The following is a 21,917-nucleotide window of genomic DNA, read 5'->3' as shown; positions in this document are numbered from 1 at the left end:
GTTCGGTGGTTCCACGTCGTCCCCCCCCCCCCCCCCCGCAGGTCGGGCTTAAAGGGCTAGCAGCCTGCGCTTAATCTAGGATGCCCCGGGGCTGAAAATATGGCTACTGAAAGCCTGTGGTCAAGAGAGAAAAGAGTGTGAAACCACGCCTGCTCTTTGCAGGAAAATTGTTGCCAAGGTAAACACTGCTTCCAGAAACGCAGCCACAATTTGAAGGGATTTTGTTAATTCGGAAGCTCAGACACTCGAAAAGCCCCTCCCATTCTTCTTCTTGTTCTCGATCCAGGTACTTTTCACTCAACAACCCACCCACCTTCTGCCTCCACTATAGCAGTTTGTTGCTGGGCAACCCGCGGCTGCATTTTGCCACTGAGGGAGCTGTTTGTGCGTTCGGGTACTGGATTTAAGAAGGGACTTTAACTTGGTGTTGGATCACAGCACTGTGCCAAGCTCTCAAAACACGGAGACAAACAAGCATTCGAAAGAGCTAATGAGGCAGGAGAGCTTAACCATGCCTCTGGTGAGCCTGTGGGTCTCCAGTCAGGTGTCTTCTTCCAAGTCACTTGCCTTTTGACCCCTCTTCTTCGGCAAGTAGCAGTTCACTGAAACACTGATCTCTTAGGTGGCAAATGTTTTCCATTCCTCAGAGAGGAAGGAATCCACTACAGAGAATTAGGAAGTTGACCATAGCATGGTATTTTGTCCATCTCATTTAAATATAGCATGCTCCTAGGGTCAAAGTGAGATTGACATTTTTAAGGTAAAAGATAATCTTTCCTTTTCCTCCAAACCGTCCAACAGGTATGAAATGCCCCTTCTACTTGAAAATGGTTCTTATTAACCCTAAAGCCACCTAACTCTCTCTCTCTCTCTCTCTCTCTCTCTCTCTCTCTCTCTCTCTCTCTCTCTCACACACACACACACACACACACACACACACACACACACACATTTACTCAATAGTATATACTAAGTTTTGTTTTTCTATGTGTGTACACATTCAAGCAAACACCAGGGAGGAAAATGTTTCCCTTTCCGCTGGCGTCCCCTGAGGGTTAGGACACAACGATATCTATGTACAAGGCATCACTGAACATGATGAGTGAATCTAGAAAAGATACAGAGAGCGGTAGATAGGAGCACAGGGAAGTGAGAGGGGGTATTATCTTATAATATTTCTGTAGTGAGAGGGTAAGGGTCTTCCAAACGGGAATGTGAGCTACACGGAGCAGGTGGGAAGGCGGAGCTTGCAGGATCCCCAGGAGGGGGCATTCATCTATCTTGTTGATCAGGAGTAGGCTGAGACTCCCTGGAGGTGTGAGGGACAGTCTGTATCTTTTTTTTTTTTTAATTATTATTTTTATTTGGAGGCCAATCCTAATGAATCTTTTCCAACCTGGCTTAAGCTGTAAAACCTCTTTGTGTCTTTCTTCTCCAGAAATCATTTTCTTACCCAGCGCCCATCTAGGAAGGTGAGAGGACTTGTTTGAAGACAAGGCATTAGGGATTTATCAGCTACATGGACATGTTACTCTCCGAAGTGGTGGCTTGGCTACTTGTCATATAATCTGAATAATTGCTCCCGTGGTGGTAGTGCTCCCTTGATGGACAGAGAAAGAAACAAATACATGGCTCACTTGAAATTTTGTGTCTCTGCTGGTCACAGTTCACACCTGTGCCGTCCTCACGGGGACTCACAGAGCTGCTGAGTTGTGGTTGTCTCTGTGCTGAGCAGACAGCACACATCCCCTAAGCAGCCAAGTGCCTCCCAGGAAGCAAGGCCAACCTACCATTAAATCAATTGCCTGACAAAGCCAAGTTCAGAAATGTTTCACTGGGCAAAGTCTGGGGCTCTGAAACTAGCAAGGCCTGCCAGTGGCCCTGTCCTTTTCTTCCTTCCTTTCTCTTCTCACTCCAGCTAGCAAAACTCGTCAACTGGAAGTAAAACCGAACGTCTCCCATTCCACTGGGTTGACATGGATTTTGAAAAGTGGAAATAATATAGAAATTCTTAGTGTCCACTTGGCTGGTCTGGAACTTGTGGCAATCCTCCAGCTTCTTCCGCCTGAACGCTGGTATTATACGTACCATCACATCCAGCCTAGAGTTCTCTCTCTCTCTCTCTCTCTCTCTCTCTCTCTCTCTCTCTCTCTCTCTCTCTCTCTCTCTCTCATGTGTTACATATACATAATGGAGTACTACTCAGCAGAGAAAAACAATGACAGCATGAAATCTGCAGGCAAATGGATGGAACTAGAAAATATCATCCTGAGTGAGGTGACCCAGACCCAGAAAGACAAACATGGTGTGTACTCACTTATAAGTGGATACTAGATATAAAGCAAAGAACAATCAAACTGTAACCCACAGGACCAGGGAAGCTACCTAGCAGGGGGGACCCTAGGATGACTGTGACTTATAATAAGTTTTGGTTTTATTCAATCACTGGGCAAGCATCAGTGAAACATTTCACTATTAGGATAAGAATTTGTACTGTATCAAGCTGATGATAGAAAATAAAATAAAATAAAATAAAGATTTATTTATTTATGTTTATAAGTGTTTTATCTGCATGTACACGTTTATGCCAGAAGAGGGCATCAGATCCCACTATATATAGTTGGAAGCCACTATGTGGTTGGTGGGAATTGAACTCAGGACCTCTGGAAGAGCAGTCAGTGCTCTTAACTGCTGAGTCATCTTTTTGGAAATCACTCTGTAGCCCAGGTTGGCCTCGAACTCACAGAGATCCGCCTGCCTCTGCCTCCTGAGTGCTGGGATTAACAGCACCTGGCTTTCTTTCTTCCTTTCTTCCTTCCTTTCTTTCTTTCTTTCTTTTTTTTTAGTTATGGTTCTTAAACTTGACTGACATTTTGTAGAGAGGCTGGGAAAAAACACTCAGACAGATTTCTGAACAGGGTAGAAATTCCCAATATTACTACAAATAAAGGAAGGAAAGTATGATTCAAGTGATACTAGATATAAAGAAAAGGGGGGGAACCCTAGGATGACGTCATGTGGAATAAATATTATTTTAAGGTGTGTTACATTTGTTTATGCTGTGAAACATTTGTTTAATGATGTAAAGATGTGTTGCATTCTTTTTTTTTTTTTTTTTTGGTTTTTCGAGACAGGGTTTCTCTGTGTAGCTTTGCGCCTTTCCTGGAACTCACTTGGTAGCCCAGGCTGGCCTCGAACTCACAGAGATCCGCCTGCCTCTGCCTCCCGAGTGCTGGGATTAAAGGCGTGCGCCACCACCGCCCGGCTTGTGTTGCATTCTTTTATGTTGCATTTGTTTAGCTGTGTTACTGTGCCTGTTTAAAACACCTGATTGGTCTAATAAAGAGCTGAATGGCCAATAGCAAGGCAGGAGAAAGGATAGGCGGGGCTGGCAGGCAGAGAGAATAAATAGGAGAAAAAGAGGAACCAGGAAGCAAGAGAGATCAAGGAGTAAGAAAAGTAGAGGCCAACCACCCAGCCTGGCCATGGAGTAAGAGTGAAAGTAAGGTACACAGAAGTAAGAAAAGGTAAAAGCTCAGGGGCAACTGGTAGATGGCATAATTGTAGTTAAGAAAAGCTGGTTAGGCCGGGCGGTGGTGGCTCACGCCTTTAATCCCAGCACTCGGGAGGCAGAGCCAGGCGGATCTCTGTGAGTTCGAGGCCAGCCTGGGCTACCAAGTGAGTTCCAGGAAAGGCGCAAAGCTACACAGAGAAACCCTGTCTCGAAAAACCAAAAAAAAAAAAAAAAAAGAAAAGAAAAGCTGGTTAGAAACAAGCCAAGCTAAGGCCAGGCATTTATAAGAAAGAATAAGTCTCTGTGTGATTTACTTGGGAGCTGGGTGGTGGACTTCTCAAAAGAGCCAAAAAAGTAAAAGAGTGGAAAACAACCAACACCACCTTTTTCCTCCTTAAAGAGCTTGGACAAACTGAATACAACCAAGGTCAACCTGAAGTCTAAGATGAGTGGTCATCATCAACTCAGTTTCATGCTGCTCACGGGTGTTGGTCCTGGTTTTGTTCTCTTTGTAGTAAGATGCCTTGTCCTTCTCTAATTTTTTGTTTGTCTGTTTTATTTGATACGTAGTCTAGATTGGTCTTGAACTCAGAATCTCCTGCCACTGCCTCCCATGTGCAAGCTGAGATTATAGATGTGAGCCACCATGCCCTGTCCAAGGGAAGCTAACTTCTCTGAGGCTACCTGAGCCTCAACCACTGAGGTGCCACTTATGATAGGTTGCATTGATGCAGCCTTTTAATTTTCCTTTCTGCAGTGCTGGGGGAGGAACTACAGCCTTGTTCATGTTAAGCCAGGCCTCTACCACTGAGCTGCACTCCAAACCCTCTGGACTGTTTTCTGTTAAGACATTTTAAGACAGGGTCTTACATATTCCAGGCTGGGCTTGAATTTACTAAGTAATCCATATTGCCAGCCTGACTTTGAACTTCCGACCTTTCTACCTTGCCTCCACCTCCTGGGGGTTGAGTCACAGTTGTGTGCCACCATGCCTAGTTTATGTGATGCTCAGTTTTGAACTCAAGGCTTTGTGCGTGCTAAGCTAGCACTTTACCAACTGAGCTTGCCTTCTAGCTCCTAGATGACTGAGGTGGGGGCATGGTGGTTGCACCCTTTTAACCCCAGCACTCAAGATGCAGAAGCAGGAGGATCTCTATGAGTTCAAGGACAGCCTGGTCTACATAGGGAGTTCCAAGCCAGCCAGGGCTACATAGTGAGACCCTGTCTCAAAAAAAAAAAAACGAAACAACAAACAAAACAACAGCAACAAAAGTGACAACTGGCCGGTTGTGGTGGCGCGCACCGGTAGGATTTGCTGAAGGAGGCAGAGGCAGGAGGAACTTGAGTTCAAGGCCAGCCTGGACTACACATTTAAAAAGCCGGGCGGTGGTGGCGCACGCCTTTAATCCCAGCACTTGGGAGGCAGAGCCAGGCGGATCTCAGGGAGGCCAGCCTGGGCTACCAAGTGAGTTCCAGGAAAGGCGCAAAGCTACACAGAGAAACCCTGTCTCGAAAAACCAAAAAAAAAAAAAAAAAAAAAAGTGACAACTGGCCCATCTCTACGGCATGAGAAACTCCTAAGTGCTTCAGGGAATACAGTGATAAAGATACAGTTTTGGGCTGGAGAGATGGCTCAGAGGTTAAGAGCACCGACTGCTCTTCCAGAGGTCCTGAGTTCAATTCCCAGCAACCACATGGTGCCTCACAACCATCTGTAATGGCCCCCTCTTCTGTATACATGATAAATAAATAAATCTTTTTTTAAAAAAAAAGATACAGTTGCTGCCTTCAAAGACTACTTCAGCATAATTAAGATACATTCATTGAGTGTGAGGGAAGAGAGATGGTTATGACATCATCTCTATTCTGAGTTTCCTGATGAGTAAAACAAAGCGCTCAATAAGCACCCAGCTAAACCATAAAGCAAAAATGAAATAAGCACTCAAAGGCTGAGGAGTAGGTAGAAGGGAGATGTGGAAACCAGGGAGATCATGTGACACAATTCTGAAGCAGGATCTGGCAGCACAGGGCCATTGTGTCCAGTGAAGAAGTTGAAGGAATAAACCTAAGATCGTAGAGAACTTTTTTTTGAGACAAGGTGTTAATGCACAGTTTTAACTGGCCTAGAACTCATTGTATAGACCAGGCTGGCCTCCAAGTAATAGAGATCAGCCTGCCTCTGTCCCCAAGTTTTGATACTAAAGGCATATGCCACCATGCCCAACTTCCCTGTATAACCCAGGCTGACCTTGAATTCACAATCCTTGCTCAGCCTCCAGGGTGCTGGGCTCACAGGTGAGCTCCTACTAATTGCTAGAGAACAGAGTTCTTGGGAGCTCTAAATGTTCCCGAAGAAGAATTCTTAGTGAGAAATGGCCTTGCATTTCAACAATTTCTTACATTACTTGCTTCCCTGAACATGGCTCTACTTCTCAGTGACTCCTTCCTCCTAGGTTCTGGCCCAGATTTCTCTCCTCCATTGATCCCATGTCTTCTGCTCTTAGATCAAAGACTGAGGCTCTAGGGATCTCCATTAGTTTTGGAGTTCACTGTGTAGGGTCAGGGTCACAGCAAAGCTACCTCACCATCTTACCTCTGCCCTTACAGTGAAAGCAGGGATACCTCAAGCTACACAACCTTTCCTCTTCTGGGTCAGACAACTCTGTTGTTGACAGTGTTTTACCTAAGCCCTACAGCCCTCGACCCTGTAAAGCACTGTTTACTCTTTTTTTTTTTTTTTTTTTTTTTTTTTTTTTTTTTTTGGTTTTTTTTCGAGACAGGGTTTCTCTGCGTAGCTTTGCGCCTTTCCTGGAGCTCACTTGGTAGCCCAGGCTGGCCTCGAACTCACAGAGATCCGCCTGGCTCTGCCTCCCGAGTGCTGGGATTAAAGGTGTGCGCCACCACCGCCCGGCTAGCACTGTTTACTCTTATAGGCTTGCTCCTTAGACAAATGGACTTGAAAGATATTTAACATCTTCTCATCCTATCTTGTGTGTAGAAAGAATTGTATTAAAGACCTCACCATAAGTCATGAAAATGGGCTCTTGGGGAATAGAGTTCCTTTTTGTTTGTTTTTAAAGATTTATTTATTATGTATACAGTGTTCTATCTGCACACCAGAAGAGGGCACCAGATCTCATTACAGATGGTTGTGAGCCACCACGTGGTTGCTGGGAATTGAACTCAGGATCTCTGGAAGAGCAGTCAATGCTCTTAACCTCTGAGCCATCTCTCCAGTCCTTGGTTTTTTTTTTTTTTTTTTTTTTTTTTTTGAGACAGGGTTTCTCTGTGTAGCTTTGGAGCCTGTCCTGAAACTAGCTCTGTAGACCAGGCTGGCCTCGAACTCACAGAGATCCTCTCACCTTTGCCTCCCGAGTGCTGGGATTAAACGCCTGCACCACCACTGCTCAGCCTCTGAGTCTTTTACTAGATACCCTCCCTTGTCCCCAAGAAGCGAAGATGAGCTCGTCTTTAAGGAATCTAGAGAAAAGGGTACCTAGAACATCATTTCTTTGGAGTTGGCTGGGGTATCACATATGTGGTTTGTGGGGTGGGGTTTGCTATGACAAGGTCTCACCTAGGTTGGATTCAAACTCCTCGGCTAATATATCACCCTGCTTCAGCCTCCCCAGTAGCTAGGACTACAGTCAGGTGGCAATACACGAGATGCTACACATTGGGACGAGAGTCTTTTGACCAAATCTATTGATAGTCCAGTGCTACAATGCCAGCTCCCTTCTCATTACCATCCCCTCTACACGTGCTCCACAGGCAGGAGCTGTTACTATGGAAATGTATTATTTTTAAAAACAGACAGCCCTGGGCTTGGGAAATATCTCCAGAACAAACCCACGCAAGCAAGGAGGTTAATAGGGGGGTTCCTGAATCCTAGCTCCAAGGGGAAGAAGGACGATGGAAATGTTCTATTCTCAACCTTTACCAGATTTAGGTGCATTTTTCTCGCCGTTGATATTAGCTGGACTTTTGCCAGACACCTCTCTCTGGGAGGCATACCTAACCCCTCCTTACCCAGGGCCTAGCTTCAGCCAGGGGCTAAGACCAGAAGCTGCTGAGCCAGGTATTGGAAGTGGGTGGCGATTTCCACAGGGACCAACTCGTTCTTAACCCCACAGGCGGCCAACCTGTAGAAATCTAAGAAGCATAAGGGAAAACAGGCGGTATCTCAGAGAAGTGGAGTTCCCTTGCCCGGTACTGAAGGGGTGCGCCCGGATTTCAGGGCGGGGCGGTTAAGGACTCCGCCTACTTCCATCCCGGAACCCTCTACGTGTACAGCTCAAGCCCCTGCCCTCCTCCAGCTCTGAGCGCCTGGCTGCCTAGGCCCCGCCCGGTGCGGGCGCGGCTCCTTTAAGGGTGGGTGGGGGCGGGGCGCTGGCGGTGTTGTCAGTGTCAGTCTGCGCACGCAGCCCTCCCGGAGCCGGTGCCGGCCCGCCAGCCCCGGTGTCTCTGCAGACCGGTCCCCGCCCGGGTCCGGCGGGGCCCGCGCCGTGGGAGGAGTCTGATGCTAGCTGGCGACTAGCTGGGGTCACACCACCGGACCTAGCGACCCGGATCCCCGGCTACGGAGACCGAGCCCCGGCGTCGCGACCCCGGAGGACCTCTTCTCTGTCCGTGGCACCCACTGGTCCTGGGATCTCCGCGGCGCCGGAGAACCCCGGAGCCCGCGCGCTCAGCCCCGGGGGAGCTCGCCCACGCCCCGCGGCCCGCCCGGGCCATGCTCCCCCGGGGCAGCGGCTGAGCCCAAGCCGGGACCTGAGCCCGCGGGAGCATGGATCCGGGCTGGGGGCAGCAGGACGTGGGCTGGGCGGCCCTGCTGGTCCTCTTCGCCGCCTCGCTGCTCACGGTATTGGGCTGGCTGCTGCAATATGCCCGGGGTTTGTGGCTGTCGCGGACTGGTGGGGGCCAGGACTCCCGACCCATCTCAGCCGCGGAGCCTGGGGGTTCGCTCCGCGACCTGGGTGTGTGGCGTTCGCTGCTGCGTCTGCGGGCGACCCGGACCGGCGCCTCTGAGGAAGCCGGCGTCCGGGGCCTCCTGGCTTCGCTCTTTGCCTTCAAGTCTTTCCGGGAGAACTGGCAACGGGCTTGGGTGCGAGCCCTGAACGAGCAGGCCTGCAGGGACGGGGTGAGTCGCATGGAGCCCCTGGGTCGTCCCTTCAGCTTTGCCCCTTCTAGGGAAGAGCCTACTCATGTTAAGAGGGCTGGATTAGGGCTGGGGATCAGCTAGAGAACCCCATTGCTTTCTCTTTCGGATCACAGGAAAGCGTGCAGGTGAGGTTGGGGGTTGTAAGAGTCCAGCTATGTACCGAATTTTCTATTTTTATGTGCAAGTTACTCGGGTTCCAAACCTGGTACAAGTTACTGTTCTCATAGCAACGCTAATCCGTGTGCCTGAGGGCACTTCCGCCTAGACTGGGCTGGCTAGCCCAAGAGAGACAGGTGCACCTGCAAAAGGAATTTGCCTGGTCCTCATACCACCACACCCAATTAAGATTTCATGCTCCCAAACCCTGGTGGTCAGATAGATTTCCCCCAAGGTTAACTGAATCATTTCTTCGTCTATCAGCAATTTAACTACTACAGTCAAACGTAGTCTCCTCCTCCAGGCTGGCTTCCCATGTAGTGTTGAAGGGAAAGGAGTTCAGTTAGAGGGCGTATTGATAACCGATGTCCTTTCTAATAAATGAACTTGGGCTGCCCCTTGAGGGTCAGTCATAAACCAGCTCAGCCTCCCTCCACCCGCCCGCCCGTTGCACCATGGGCGTCTGGCCTTCCAGGAAGTGGGTAGGAAGCAGTCATGAGACTGGGGTTGGATGGAAGGCAGAGGTCTCCCTTTTCTGGCCCAGCAACATCTCCTGGCCCACAGTCTATCAGCTCCTTTCTCAGGGGCATCTCTGTTTCCAGCCGTAAGAGCTTGGAGGCTTTGCCCTATTCATCCAGATGCCTGGAGACAGAAGCGGCTCCACCAAGTTGTCTTGTTTCTTCTTCCCAGCCGGCCAGCTGAAAAGCCAGATGACATCTGTCAGTTTACACATTGAACCTACCCCTCCAACCTGGCTCTTCCTGTACTTTGTCCCTGGGTCAGAAGCACCTCCCTGGGACAGCTGACTCAGCTGGACATTGGCCTCCCTTGCAGGGGGGAGGGAGGAGATCCAGACGCTAGGCGCTCATCTCCTATCCACTCTGGCACAACTTTTGAAGAAGACAGCTGCCATAGCAGGGAAATTGTCTTCCCCTGGTTTGCCAGGGAAAGTGAAGGAGCCCTGTGAATCTGTTTTCTCTATCTGAAGCCTTGAGGACCCAGGCTGTGCCCCTCCTCAATTCTTCCACCCGCTCTCCACTGCTGCAGGAGAATTAGGGGTGGCTCTTTGGAGAGCTAAGCAGCTTTCTGCTCCCTAATACCGTCCCGATGTCCGCCTTAAGGAATTAACCAGGCCTGGGACCCTTGAGCCCTCCCTCAAAGCCTGCCTCTCTTCCCAGCACTTCTGATCAAGTTTCCCGAAGCCATGCTGTTAGTCTTCGTTTCTAAGAATTTAGGTGGATGTGACCATTCCCATCCTGTTTATTTGTGAAAAGGCCTAGTCTTATTTCTCCATCTTACTTCACAGTAAATGACACAACCATTTCCCCCTTAGCTCAGCCCTGCCCAGCAACAGATGGCAATGAACATGTCAATTGTTGTTGTTGTTGTTGTTGTTATCTACCTTTATTTGTGATTAGAATGAAGTTAGGTGAAGGGAGAACAGGGAGGTTCCTGGGATTTGAAGAGGTGTCCAAGGTTCAAGGCAAACTCCCCTCCCAGGGATTCTCGCTTCCAGGTTCTCGGCAGCCGCTTAGGAGCTGCAGATCCCTGGAGATGGTGGTGGTGGCGGGGGACCTTAAGACGAATACCTTCTATTCTAAAGTCCCGAGCCAAGGAGCGGCCCGAGGCCAGCCTGTAGCTGAGCCTCTGCAGTGCTAGAGTCCAGCCAGCAGCTGAGTAGACCAGCCCTGAGGGGGACAGCTGCAGAGACTTGACCTTGTGCCCACATTACTTCCTCAGAGCTCCATCCAAATCGCCTTTGAGGAGGTACCCCAACTCCCACCCAGAGCCAGCATTAGTCATGTGACCTGCGTAGACCAATCAGAGCGTACCATGGTAAGGGTCTGGTGGGCACAACTTGATAGGGCCGGATTGGGGGGTGGGAGGTTGATCCCAAGATTCCCTATAGTCTGAGGGTTCTTAATTTTGAGTTTCGATGTGCCTTAAGGATCTAAGGATTTGTTTCAGGAGGTCGTAAGAATCAAACTGAAGTGATAGGCAAAGAGTGTGTGTGTGTGTGTGTGTGTGTGTGTGTGTGTGTGTGTGTGTGTGTTTCTGTGGGGAGGAGTTTTTAGCTTTTATCTAATTCATTGAGAAGCTTAGGGCCCCAAAAGGGTGACGTCCCAAGGAAAACAGAAATGGGGACGGGTCTCTCGAACCATCGTAGGGCACAGCAGAGCAAGGTAAGTGCCCTCTTCAGTGCCTGACGGCCTCCCTGTCACAGGTGCTGCGCTGCCAGCTCTCTGCCGAGGAGGTGCGCTTCCCAGTCTCTGTGACCCAGCAGTCGCCCGCTGCCGTCTCCATGGAGACCTACCACGTCACTCTGACACTGCCACCAACACAGGTGGAGGGAAATGTGGGAAACTGAGTTGGGCAGAGGGCAGTTGAGTTGGCCCAGCGTTTTCCCTTTGGTTGCTCTCTGGGATGGAATTTGGGAAGGGGGGGTCCTGAGGGGTTAGCCCTGTGTCCTCGGAAGAGTGAGGCAGGTCATTCTAATCCTCTTGCTCTTGTCTCCAGTTGGAAGTCAGCCTGGAGGAAATCCCTGATGAGGGGCTGCTGGTGTCCTGGGCCTTCACTGACCGCCCAGAGCTCAGCCTAACGGTGCTTCCCAAGCTGCCGAGCAGGGAGGTAAGAAGGGGGGCGGGCAGAGAAGAGACTGAACTAGCAATGGAGCAGAGCACAGGCTCCACCTCTTCTCCTCTCCACAGAGAGATGAGGAACAAGCAGAACTTTCAACAGTTGAGGAACTGATCAAGGATGCTATAGTCAGCACTCAGCCTGCCATGATGGTCAACCTCAGGGCCTGCTCTGCCCCAGGAGGCCTGGTGAGTATTTGCAGGCATCCCATCTCCAGGATTGTATATCAGGATTATTGCTCTTTTTACCTCCTTCTGCTCTTAGGTACCCAGTGAGAAGCCACCCGTGATGTCTCAGGCCCAGCCATCCATCCCCAGACCCACACGATTATTCTTACGGCAGCTTCGAGCATCTCACCTGGGAAGTGAGCTGGAAGGTAAGAACTCCATTACCCTTGCCATAGGTACAGGCAGCCCCTTACCCTCTGCCAACGACTCAGTTTCTCCGTCCCTTGGACTTTGTGTCTTCTGCCCGAGCATTCTCTACCTTCTGGCTCCTGACAGGTACTGAGGAACTGTGCTGTGCTGCTGAGCTTGACAACCCCATGCAACAGAAGTGGACCAAACCCATGAAGGCTGGTCCTGAGGTGGAATGGGCAGAGGATCTGGCACTGTAAGTCATACCCTGCGCCCAGCCCCTGTTCCCATAGGCAGTCAGAATGAAGAAACCTTTCCAGGCTAGTCTTGGCATGAACCAGCCAATCCTGCTTTCAGTAGCCTTTAGTGTGGACCTCTACTGTATGCCAGGTCCCTGGGCATAGAGATAAGATATAGCCCTACCTCTGGGTGGGTCACAGGCCTGAAGCAGAGACAGATGTACCTAGGGAAGACAGGACAGTGTGCCAGTTGAGATTCATGCACAGCATACCATGTGAGTGCTTACATAGGGGAGATGAAGTCTTATGATGGAGTAAAGATCTGATGAGGCTTCATTTAAACCATACCTTCAAACAAGCATTGACCAGAATGTGAAAGTCTTGGAACAGCTTGGAAAAAATGAAGGGCAGCTTCAGACAGAGAGACAGGAGTTGGGACCCGAGTGATGGGGATGTGAGTGTCTGGCTGAGGAAAGTGGCCCCCACTCACGACTTGCTCCTAGGAAAATGGATGACTTGGAGGACAGGACGGTCTGGTTGGAGCCCTGGTGCCGTCTTCTTTGCCCACGTCACTGACTCAAGGGTGGGGTTGGTTTGCTAAAAAGCCCCTTCTTCCCTGACCTGTCCCTCCTCTTTCGGCCTCCAGGGATCTGGGTCCCCAGAGCCGGGAGCTGACCCTCAAAGTGCTGAGGAGCAGCAGCTGTGGAGACGGTGAGCGTGGGGCAGAACGGGCACTGCAGAGTGGGCGCCAGCGGGTCCTGCTCACGGGCCCAGCTCACAGTGTCACCTTTGTGCGCAGCTGAACTCCTTGGCCAAGCCACACTGCCTGTGGGCTCCCCCTCGAAACCCCTGTTACGAAGACAAGTGTGCCCACTGACTCCAGGGCCGGGGAAGTCCCTGAGCCCAGCGGCCACCATGACAGCAGAGGTGAGAAGTCGACCACCTTGGGGGGATGGGTAGACTGAGGCTGGGCAGCCTCTGGGATGCTAACCCCTTGCTCTCTCCTCACCGTTGGGCAGCTTCACTATGAGCAGGGCTCCCCCCGGAACCTGGGCACACCCACCTCCTCCACCCCGCGCCCCAGCATCACACCTACCAAGAAGATTGAGCTGGACCGGACCATTATGCCTGATGGCACCATTGTCACCACTGTCACCACTGTCCAGTCCCGGCCCCGTGTAGATGGCAAATTAGGTAAAAAGGGGCAGCTCTGGTCAGGGCCTTCGGCTAGAACCCATTGCCGGCTAGAACCCATTGCCTGCTAGAACCCATTGCCTGGCGGGGGAAGGGGAAGGAAAGCCCTAAGGGCGGCACGTCTTGTTTCCTGCGGTCCCATTCTGACCCCGCTGCAGCCTCATCTGTGTCTCTGGAACCTTCTCTCGCACCCCTCCATCCCATCAGCCCTCCGCTCACCATTGGTCCTTTGGAACCTGCTAGTCTCTCCTCTTGCTCCAAGTTCCCTTCTCTCTTTCCACGGTGTCTTCCCTTCCTTGCATCCAGCCCCAGCTGGCTAATTGTCCCACCTCCACTCCCAACCCTATGTGGCCTCTGGGCTCTTCCAGCGAACCTGGGGGCTTCTGTGACATTTTTCTATCTCCGGTGGCCTTACATCCCACTTGTTCCGTTTCTAGGAATCCCATGGCAATTTCCCTATCTCCAGGGGCCCCTACACATTCCCCATAAATGTTTGGTATCTCCCTAGACCCTCAAGTGGGCCCCGTGGCGCTTCCCCACGCTGTCCTTGGTTCCTCTGGCATCTTTTCCGTTTGTACAGCATCTTCTTAATCACCCTTGTGATTAATCCCCCTTAATCATCCTTGCCCTCTGAGTCAACCAAAGCCTGCATCTCAATAAAGACGGGCTGGCGGGGCGGGGCGGGGGCTGTTCTAAAGCACTTCCCAGCTCACGCCCCCTCCCCCACCCACCAGACTCCCCCTCCCGCTCCCCGTCCAAGGTGGAGGTGACTGAGAAGGAGACGACTGTGCTGAGCGAGAGCGGCGGCCCCAGCAATGCCTCCCCCAGCAGCAGCCGTGAGTGGGGACGGGGATGAGTGAGCACGGAGGGACCTTAGGCTCCCGGAGTCAGGAACTACTTTGGGTGGAGCAAGAGGAGTCTGAGTCCAAGAAGTCAGGTAGAAGTCACACGCTATGTATCCTCTGTATCCCCAGCAGGGGAGAGCCACCTCTCTAATGGCTTGGACCCAGTAGCAGAGACAGCAATTCGCCAGCTGACTGAGCCCAGTGGGCGGGCAGCCAAGAAGACACCCACCAAGCGCAGCACGCTCATCATCTCTGGTGTTTCCAAGGTAACCGAGCTCTGGGGAGAGAGCTAAGATGGGGAGAAAGCCCTAATGGGTCATTCTTGCCCATTAAAATCTGTCCCTCCCGGCAGGTGCCCATCGCTCAGGACGAGTTGGCACTGTCCTTGGGTTATGCGGCCTCTCTGGAAGCCTCAGTGCAGGATGATGCGGGAGCCAGTGGCGGCCCTTCCTCACCTCCCTCCGACCCATCAGCCACATCCCCAGGAGCCCTCGATGCCCTCTCCAGTCCCACAAGCGTCCAGGAAGCAGATGAGACGACTCGTTCGGACATTTCTGAGAGGCCGTCCGTGGATGATGTTGAGTCAGAAACAGGGTCTACTGGTGCTCTGGAGACCCGAAGCCTCAAGGACCACAAAGGTGGGGAGCAGTGGACAGATCATCCCCCTACTTGGTTGTTTTTTTTTTTTTTTTTTTTTTGAGAGACAAGGCTGAGACAGAGTCAGGCCTGGAACTCAGCCACGTAGCCCAGGCTAGCCTCAAACTTGAACTAATTCTTGGCCTCAGTTTCCCAAGTGCTAAATTCTAGGCATGGGCCACCATACTGTACTCAGCTGTCTACTGCTCCTGTATATTACCATATTGTCACCGCAGTCCTGCCAGACGGCTCGAGGACACGGTAGACCCGGCTCACCTGTCTTCAAGGGTCAGGCAAACTCAGGCAGAGCAAGGAACTTGGTGCTCAGTTCCTAGGTTGGTGTGACCACCTGGAGTGACAGCAGGGAGGTCACCGCATCTGCCTTCTTCCCGAGCTGATGGGCTCACTTGGTTTTGTTGTTTGAAGACAGGGTCTCATGTAGTCCAGGCTGGCTCACACTTGCTCTCGACCCAAAGTTGGCCTTAAATATCTGATCTTCATGCCTCCCCCTCCCAGTTGTTAAGATTATAGGTAGGCACCAACATGCCCAGCCCTTCTTTGTTTTTAGTTATGACATTTCTTTCTTATTTTAGAGTGTGTGTGTGTGTGTGTGTGTGTGTGTGTGTGTGTGTGCACATCACGGCACACACTCAGAAGACAACGGGCAGGAATTGCTTGTCTCCTTCTATCATGTAGATCCCTGGGATTGAACTGTAGCTGTCATGTTTGGCAGCAAACACTTTTGCCTGTTGAGACATCTTTAACAATTTTTTAAAAATGTGTTTGGGTGTTTTGCCTACATGCATAGCTGTACATCACATGTGTGCCTGGTGCCCAAGGAGGTCAAAAGAGGTTGCTGGATCCCATGGACCTGGAGTTAGGGACAGTTATGAGCTGCTATGTGAATGCTGGGAATCAAACCTTGGTCCTCTGGAAGGGCAGCAAGTGCTCTTAACCACTGAGCCACCTCTCCAGTGCCCTGCTGAGATATGTGCCAGCTCTTGTTTAGTTTTTGTTTTCTCACACTGTATCCAGGGTTGGCTTGGAACTCACTGCCCCCCCCCCTTTTACTTTGTATCTCCAGTTGCTTGGATATAAGAAATTCTACTCCATGCCAACCTAGAAGTTGTTCCTCTGAACTGGGTGTGGCAGCACACATCTATAATACCAGCACTCAAGAGGCAGAGGCAGGTGGATCTGTAAGTTCAAAGCCAGTCTGGTCTACAGAGTGAGTTTGGCAGAGAATACGCAGTGAGACCCCGTCTCCAAAAAAAAAAAAAAAAGAAAAAAGATTGTTCCTCTGAGCCAGGGATGGTGGCCCCTATAATCCCAGCATTTGGGGCTGGAGCAGGATTTTGAGTTAAGGCCGTTTCCAGGCCACCTATTGAGACTATCAAAGAAGGGAGGAAGGAGTCCTTCTCCCTCTGGTGGTGACCCAGGCTGCAAACACAGTTCCTGACTTCAAAGGACAGAGTTTGCTGCTGTGCGTCTTTACCCCTGACCAGGAAGCCTGTGAGCTGTCGTCTGTTTGTGATGTAAAAGCTAGTGTGGGCATGCATGCTGTGATCTCAGTACTTGAGAGTCTATGGCCAGAGGATGGCTGTGAGTTTAAGATCAGCCTGGGTTACATAATGAGTTCAAGGCCAGCTTGGGCTACACATCCAGAATCTGCCTCAAACAAAACTAACAAAAAAATAATTCAATTTGTGGCTTGCATCACTTCTTGAGATAATGGAGTTTTTAAGTTCAAAGCCTACTGTGTAAGCACCTTCCTCTTTCTTAGAGACCCATATTTACCTCTTTGAGGTTTCTAGACTCCCCACTGCTCACACCCTGGAATTCAGTATGTTAACCCATCTTTCCTTTTATGACTTATAGGCTTTGAGGAATACTCTCTGTACAGCCCTTGCCTTTCCACAGGAGGCTGAGTCCCAGCGTGTGCTCCCAGAGCAGCAGCCCCTACCCATTCCTCCTGGGATAGGGTCAGAGGTGCACACAGATCCCTCCCCCAGAATGCTGTGTCTTCCTCAGGATGGGGAAAGCTCATGTGTGCTTCCAGTTTCTTTCCCGGGAAAGTCAGGCGTTAGGCAAGAGACTTTCCGTCCTTCATCTTCTGTCCTATCATCCCAAGTCTTTTCTCCATCCTCACCTCATCCAGTGCCCCGCCGTCTGCCTCAGTTTCCCTTCTTTCCCACAGTAAGTTTCCTGCGAAGTGGCACTAAGCTCATCTTCCGCCGGAGGCCCCGACAGAAGGAAGCTGGTCTGAGCCAGTCACACGATGACCTCTCCAACACCACGGCCACACCTAGTGTCCGGAAGAAGGCGGGCAGCTTTTCTCGTCGCCTTATCAAGCGGTTTTCCTTCAAATCCAAACCCAAGGCCAATGGCAACCCCAACCCCCAGCTCTGAGAGCCCCCCTGAACTAGGAGAGGGCAAGAGTTCTCTCGGTCCGTTCCCCACATCCCCCTCTGTACCCCCTCCTGGATTGCCAGTGCTGGGGCACGGACGGCGGTCCGGTTCTGAGAAGCCCCGGCACTCTGGGCTGTGGGGTAAATTGGAAGGATGCTTGACGTGGGAAGCCATTTGAGAGGCAGGCACTCGTTGCTGTGGACAGAGAAGAGAGTTTGGCAGCTGGGAGTAAGAGGCAGGCTCTGTCCAGGCGTGCGTGGACATTCTTCAGAAGCCTGTGCCCTCTGCTGGTACTGCCCCCAGGGAGGAGCCCCAGGGCACCCATCTCGGCAGATCCTTCTCCCTTATTTATTCTCTTTTCTATTTATGTGTGTGGTCTAGGACCCTTGGCAAACATGCTAGAGGGCATCTCTCCCAGGTGACCCTTTTCTGTCCCAGGAGGGTAAGGCAATTTCCAGGAGAGGTTTCTACACCTCTCTTGGGGGTCCGCACTTAGACCAGCACCGATGTCTGTCTCAGGAAGACATTGGCAGATCATAGGAAGCCGGGCTAGTGCCCAGGATGGGGGGCAGGTACTCCCCACCTCCCTACCTCCCACACTGCTCCTCTCCTCTCCTTCCCCTTTATTACCATTTTGTACTTGATGCCTTCTCCATGAGCAGTGGCTCAGTTAGAAGGAGGGAGCCAGGAAGCGGGTGGGCAGGAAGCCTTCCCTAGAGAGGTAGCTTTAGGAGCTTTAAAGTCAGACTGATCATAGAACAAGGTTGCACCTCTGTGTGTTGGGGGATGATGATGATGATGATGTCCATTGCTGTGTGATGGCTTGGAATTTAATTTATTTAATTAAAGTCAAATTGGAGTTTATAAACGAGAACTGCTGGTTGTCCTTTGGAAAGCAAACAGGCAGTGGGACTGTGGGACCGACAGAGTGGGAGGATCATTGGCATTGACCCAGGTAGTGAGGTAGGACAGAAGACAAAGCTCCAGAGGACAGAGAGGCACGCAGAGAGGCTTGAGTGGCAACACTCTGAAAAGTAAAGTTTCCATAAAAGAGCTAGTCAGCCAGTTCACTTGTCTTCATGCTCCTTTCTCAAATAGGCTGCTCTTTCTAGGACATGACAGAGTTTGTAGTATGGACTCTGGGACTGGACTATTTTGATCTGAGACCCAGCTCCACTGGTTACCTTTGTGACCACGGCCAAAGTGTGGGTGCTCAGCTGTTGGTGTTTTATCCGGAGTCTCTCCTATGTTGCCCTGGCTGGCTTGGAACTCCTTGTAGACCGGGCTGTCCTTGAACTCAGATTCCCCCTGCCTCTGCCTCCTGAGTGCTGGGATTAAAGGTCTGCACTAGCGCACCTGGCTGTGTGCTCAGCTTTTTTTTTTTTCCCCTGTGAAATGGGGACTATGAGCTGGGCACATAGCTCAAAGGTAGAGAGCATACCCAAGGCCCTGGGTTTTATCTCTAGCATCGTTTAATGAAGTAGATGGAGCCAGGTGTGGTGGCATAAACCTCTAATCTCAGTACCTGGGAATCAGAAGCAGGAGATCTCTGAGTTCCAGGCCAGTCAGGGCTATATAGTGAGACCCGTCCAAAAAAAAAAAAAAAAAAAAAAAAAATCCTAAAGTTCTATTTGTAAACATGAGTGAGCTTAGGTACCTACAGATATATGTCTCTGTTTCCTGTCCTTTGTGATATCACACCAGACGTGAACCAGGTAAGCTGTTATAGGAGGTTGTGCAGAATGCAGAATTCATAGGCAGGAAACTAGGCCTGCCGCAAACATCTCTTTATCTGGAACAAGCTACTTCTCCTTTCTGGACCCCAATTTCTTCACCTCTGAAATGAGAGTGTGTTGTTGTTTGTTTTTCATTCTTAGGCTCTCTGGGGGCCTGCCACCCAACTCCCAAATAAGTCACACAGAGTCTCATTATTTCTTATAAATGCACAGCCTTAGCTTGGCTTGTTTCTTGCCAGCTTTCCTTACATTTAAATTATCCCATCTACCTTTTGCCTCTGGGCTTTTTCCTTTTCTTGCTTCTGTAAATCTTACTTTCACTCTTATTCCATGGCTGGCTGGGTGACTGGCCCCTTCTTTTCTCCTCTTGTTCTCTTGTTCTTTCTTGATCCCCCTTTTCTCTTTTTCTCATCCTATTTATTTTCTCTGCCTGGCAGCCCCACCTACCCCTCTCTCCTGCCTCGCTATTGGCTGTTCAGGTGCTTTAGACAGACACAGTAACACAGCTTCACAGAGTTAAACAAACACCACATAAACGAATGCAGCACATCTTTGCCTCATCAAACAAATGTTCCACAGCATAAACAAATGTGACACATCTTAAAGCAATATTCTACAACAAGGGGGGGCTTGGATAATCAGGTCACTTCTAACCTTGATGTATAATTTACTCGGGATTAGGCTTGTGAATAGACAGCATGGATTTTTTTTTTTTCCTTTTCCCGATACAGGGTCTTGCTATGTGGCCCACATTGGTCTTGGAGTTTCCCGGTGCTGAGAATACAGGTATGTGCCATCATACCTGTCTGTTACTTGTTTTGTTTCGAGACAGGGTTTCTCTGTGTGAACAGCCCTAGCTGTCCTGGAACTCACTTTTTAGACCAGGCTGGCCTCGAACTCACAGAGATCTGCCTGCCTCTGCCTCCCGAGTGCTGGGATAAAAGGCGTGCGCCTCTACCACCTAGCAAGCACACGTAAACTCTCCCACTTAGTTGTATCTCAAAACCCTTTTTACCTTTTAGAGATAGGGTCTAAATTACCCGGATTGGCCTTGGATTTTTCAGTAGCTCAGGCGGACCTTGGTGTCATCCTCCCATCTCCACCTCTCTGGTGCTGGGATTAAAGATGGGTTCTCATGTCTGACCCAATCCATACCTTTTAATGAGTGTAAATGATGATTGGGGGTGTGTGCAGCTTTTAGAAAACAAATCTCAAAAAATGTCTGGATAATTCAGCCAAAATTGTGGTTTCTTCTCAATAAAAGATGAAAGTTGCCAGGCAGTGGTGAGGCACATCTCTAATCCCAACAGCTGGGGAGCAGAGACAGGCAGATCTCTATGAGTTCGAGGCCAGCCTGGTCTACAGCATGAGTTCCAGGACAGCCAGGGATACACAGAGAAACCCTGTCTCCAAAAAAAAAAAAAAAAAGAAAAGAAAAAGGATAAAGAGTTCTGTGTGTTTTAATTTAGTCAAGCTGATCTCTGAGTTCAAGGCCAGCCTGGTCTACAGAGTGAGTTCCAGGACAGCCAGGGCTACACAGAGATGTTTGTTTAAAAAAAAAAAAGTCAAAAAACCAAACACCTGGTTGGGGATTTAGCTCAGTGGTAGAGTACTGGCCTAGCAAGCACAAACCCCTGGATTTGGTCCTCAGCCCTGAAAAACAACAACAACAACAAAAACAAAACAAAAAAACACCTAAAACAAACAAAAGATGAAAGAAGCTGTACTAAGCAACAAGCCTTTAAATCTGGACATATTTGTTCATGTGTCTGTGTTTACCTGACTGGCCTCCAACTCAGATCCAGAGACCCACTTGCCTCTGCTACCCACCCCCATAGCCTAGCACTAGGATTAAAGGAATAGCTCACCCCATCCTGATAATTAAAATCTGGAAACATAGATCCATAAAAATACTGAGATTTGTGCTCTGAAAACCACATCTCTGTGACAAGCTTTTCTTCATGGAATTACTAAAATGGCTAAGGACCATTTTCAGTGCTATAAACTCTAAGTTAAAATGAGGGCTAGCATTTTATGAAGTAGTGCTACAATCACAAATGTCTTAATTAATTAATATGGTTGATAAAATAACTGGGTATGATGGCACATGTCAGCACTCTTAAGAACAAGGAGAGGGGGGGCCGAAGAGAAGATTCAGCCAAAAAGAATGCTTGCTCCTTTTACAGAGGATCCAGGCTCAGTTCCCAGCACTCACATGGTGACTCATAACCATCTGTAACTGTAGTTCCTGGGGATCTGATACCCTCTTCTGGTACCAGGACAGACATGATGCATATACATTTAGGCAAAACACTTACAAATTTTGTTTTTAATTTTTGAGATGGTCCTGAGGAGATGGCTCAGTGTTTAAGAGCACCGATTCCTCTTGCAGAGGATCCAGGTTTGGTTCCCAGCACCCACAACCATTTGTAACCAATTCCAGGGGGGACCGGATGCCCTCTTTTGGCCTTTGCAGGCACAGCACATACACAGTGTACATACATACATGCAGGCAAACACTCCTAGACATTAAATAAATAAATCTTAGCCAGGACACATGCCTTTAATCACAGCACTTGGAACGAAGAGGCAGTCAGATCTCTACGAGTTCAAGACCAGCCTGGTCTACATGGGACTACAGGAGTGAGACATCATGACCACAGCTGCTTTTTGTTTTTTCTTTTTCTTTTGAGATAATGTCTCACTACATTGCTTAGGCTGGCCTTGGGATCTGTCTGCCTCCTCAGAGGCAGAAGACCTAGGATTACAGGCCTTGAGATACCTAGCTCAAACTGACCAATTTTTATGTTGTCTTTCAACTTTTATTTATGTGGGACATTAAAAAAAAATTTTTTTTGAGAAAGTGTCTCATAGCTCAGGCTAGGCTGTCTTGTAACTTAACTATATAGTACCCCATCCCCTCAACTGATCTCAAATTTATGATCTTCCTGACTGTACTACCTCAGCACTGGAATTCAGGTGTGTAAATGTTACACACCAAGCTTAATGTGGTGGCTGGTTTTGTTTTGTTTTT

The 21,917-nt window shown here is 49.7% G+C and overlaps 1 protein-coding gene and 1 long non-coding RNA gene across 3 annotated transcripts; both read left to right on the top strand.

Annotated features, from left to right (window-relative positions):
• Positions 1-41: 41 nt before the first annotated feature.
• Positions 42-2,532, top strand: LOC143274236 (uncharacterized). The gene is made up of 2 exons (XR_013052719.1): positions 42-178; positions 287-2,532. It is a non-coding gene; the product is annotated as an uncharacterized LOC143274236 (long non-coding RNA).
• A 5,633-nt stretch (positions 2,533-8,165) lies between these two features.
• On the top strand, positions 8,166-18,015 carry C2cd2l (C2CD2 like). 2 transcript variants are annotated; one of them, XM_006992774.3, is made up of 14 exons: positions 8,166-8,654; positions 10,572-10,667; positions 11,056-11,175; positions 11,349-11,459; positions 11,540-11,656; positions 11,733-11,844; positions 11,972-12,080; positions 12,710-12,774; positions 12,863-12,990; positions 13,083-13,257; positions 13,992-14,093; positions 14,235-14,368; positions 14,455-14,740; positions 16,936-18,015. In XM_006992774.3, exons 1-14 carry the CDS (start codon positions 8,301-8,303, stop codon positions 17,145-17,147), a joined length of 2,121 nt encoding a protein of 706 aa, XP_006992836.2. In that variant the 5' UTR covers positions 8,166-8,300; the 3' UTR covers positions 17,148-18,015. The 2 variants fall into 2 exon arrangements, with proteins under 2 accessions (XP_006992836.2, XP_006992835.2); XM_006992773.4 differs by having other exon boundaries at positions 14,232-14,368.
• The last annotated feature ends 3,902 nt before the right edge of the window (positions 18,016-21,917 follow it).

This window comes from Peromyscus maniculatus, chromosome 7, assembly GCF_049852395.1.
Source record: "Peromyscus maniculatus bairdii isolate BWxNUB_F1_BW_parent chromosome 7, HU_Pman_BW_mat_3.1, whole genome shotgun sequence".
NCBI lineage: Eukaryota > Metazoa > Chordata > Mammalia > Rodentia > Cricetidae > Peromyscus > Peromyscus maniculatus.
The sequence above is the reverse complement of the archived record's forward strand: the minus strand, read 5'-3'. Positions and strand labels throughout refer to the sequence as shown.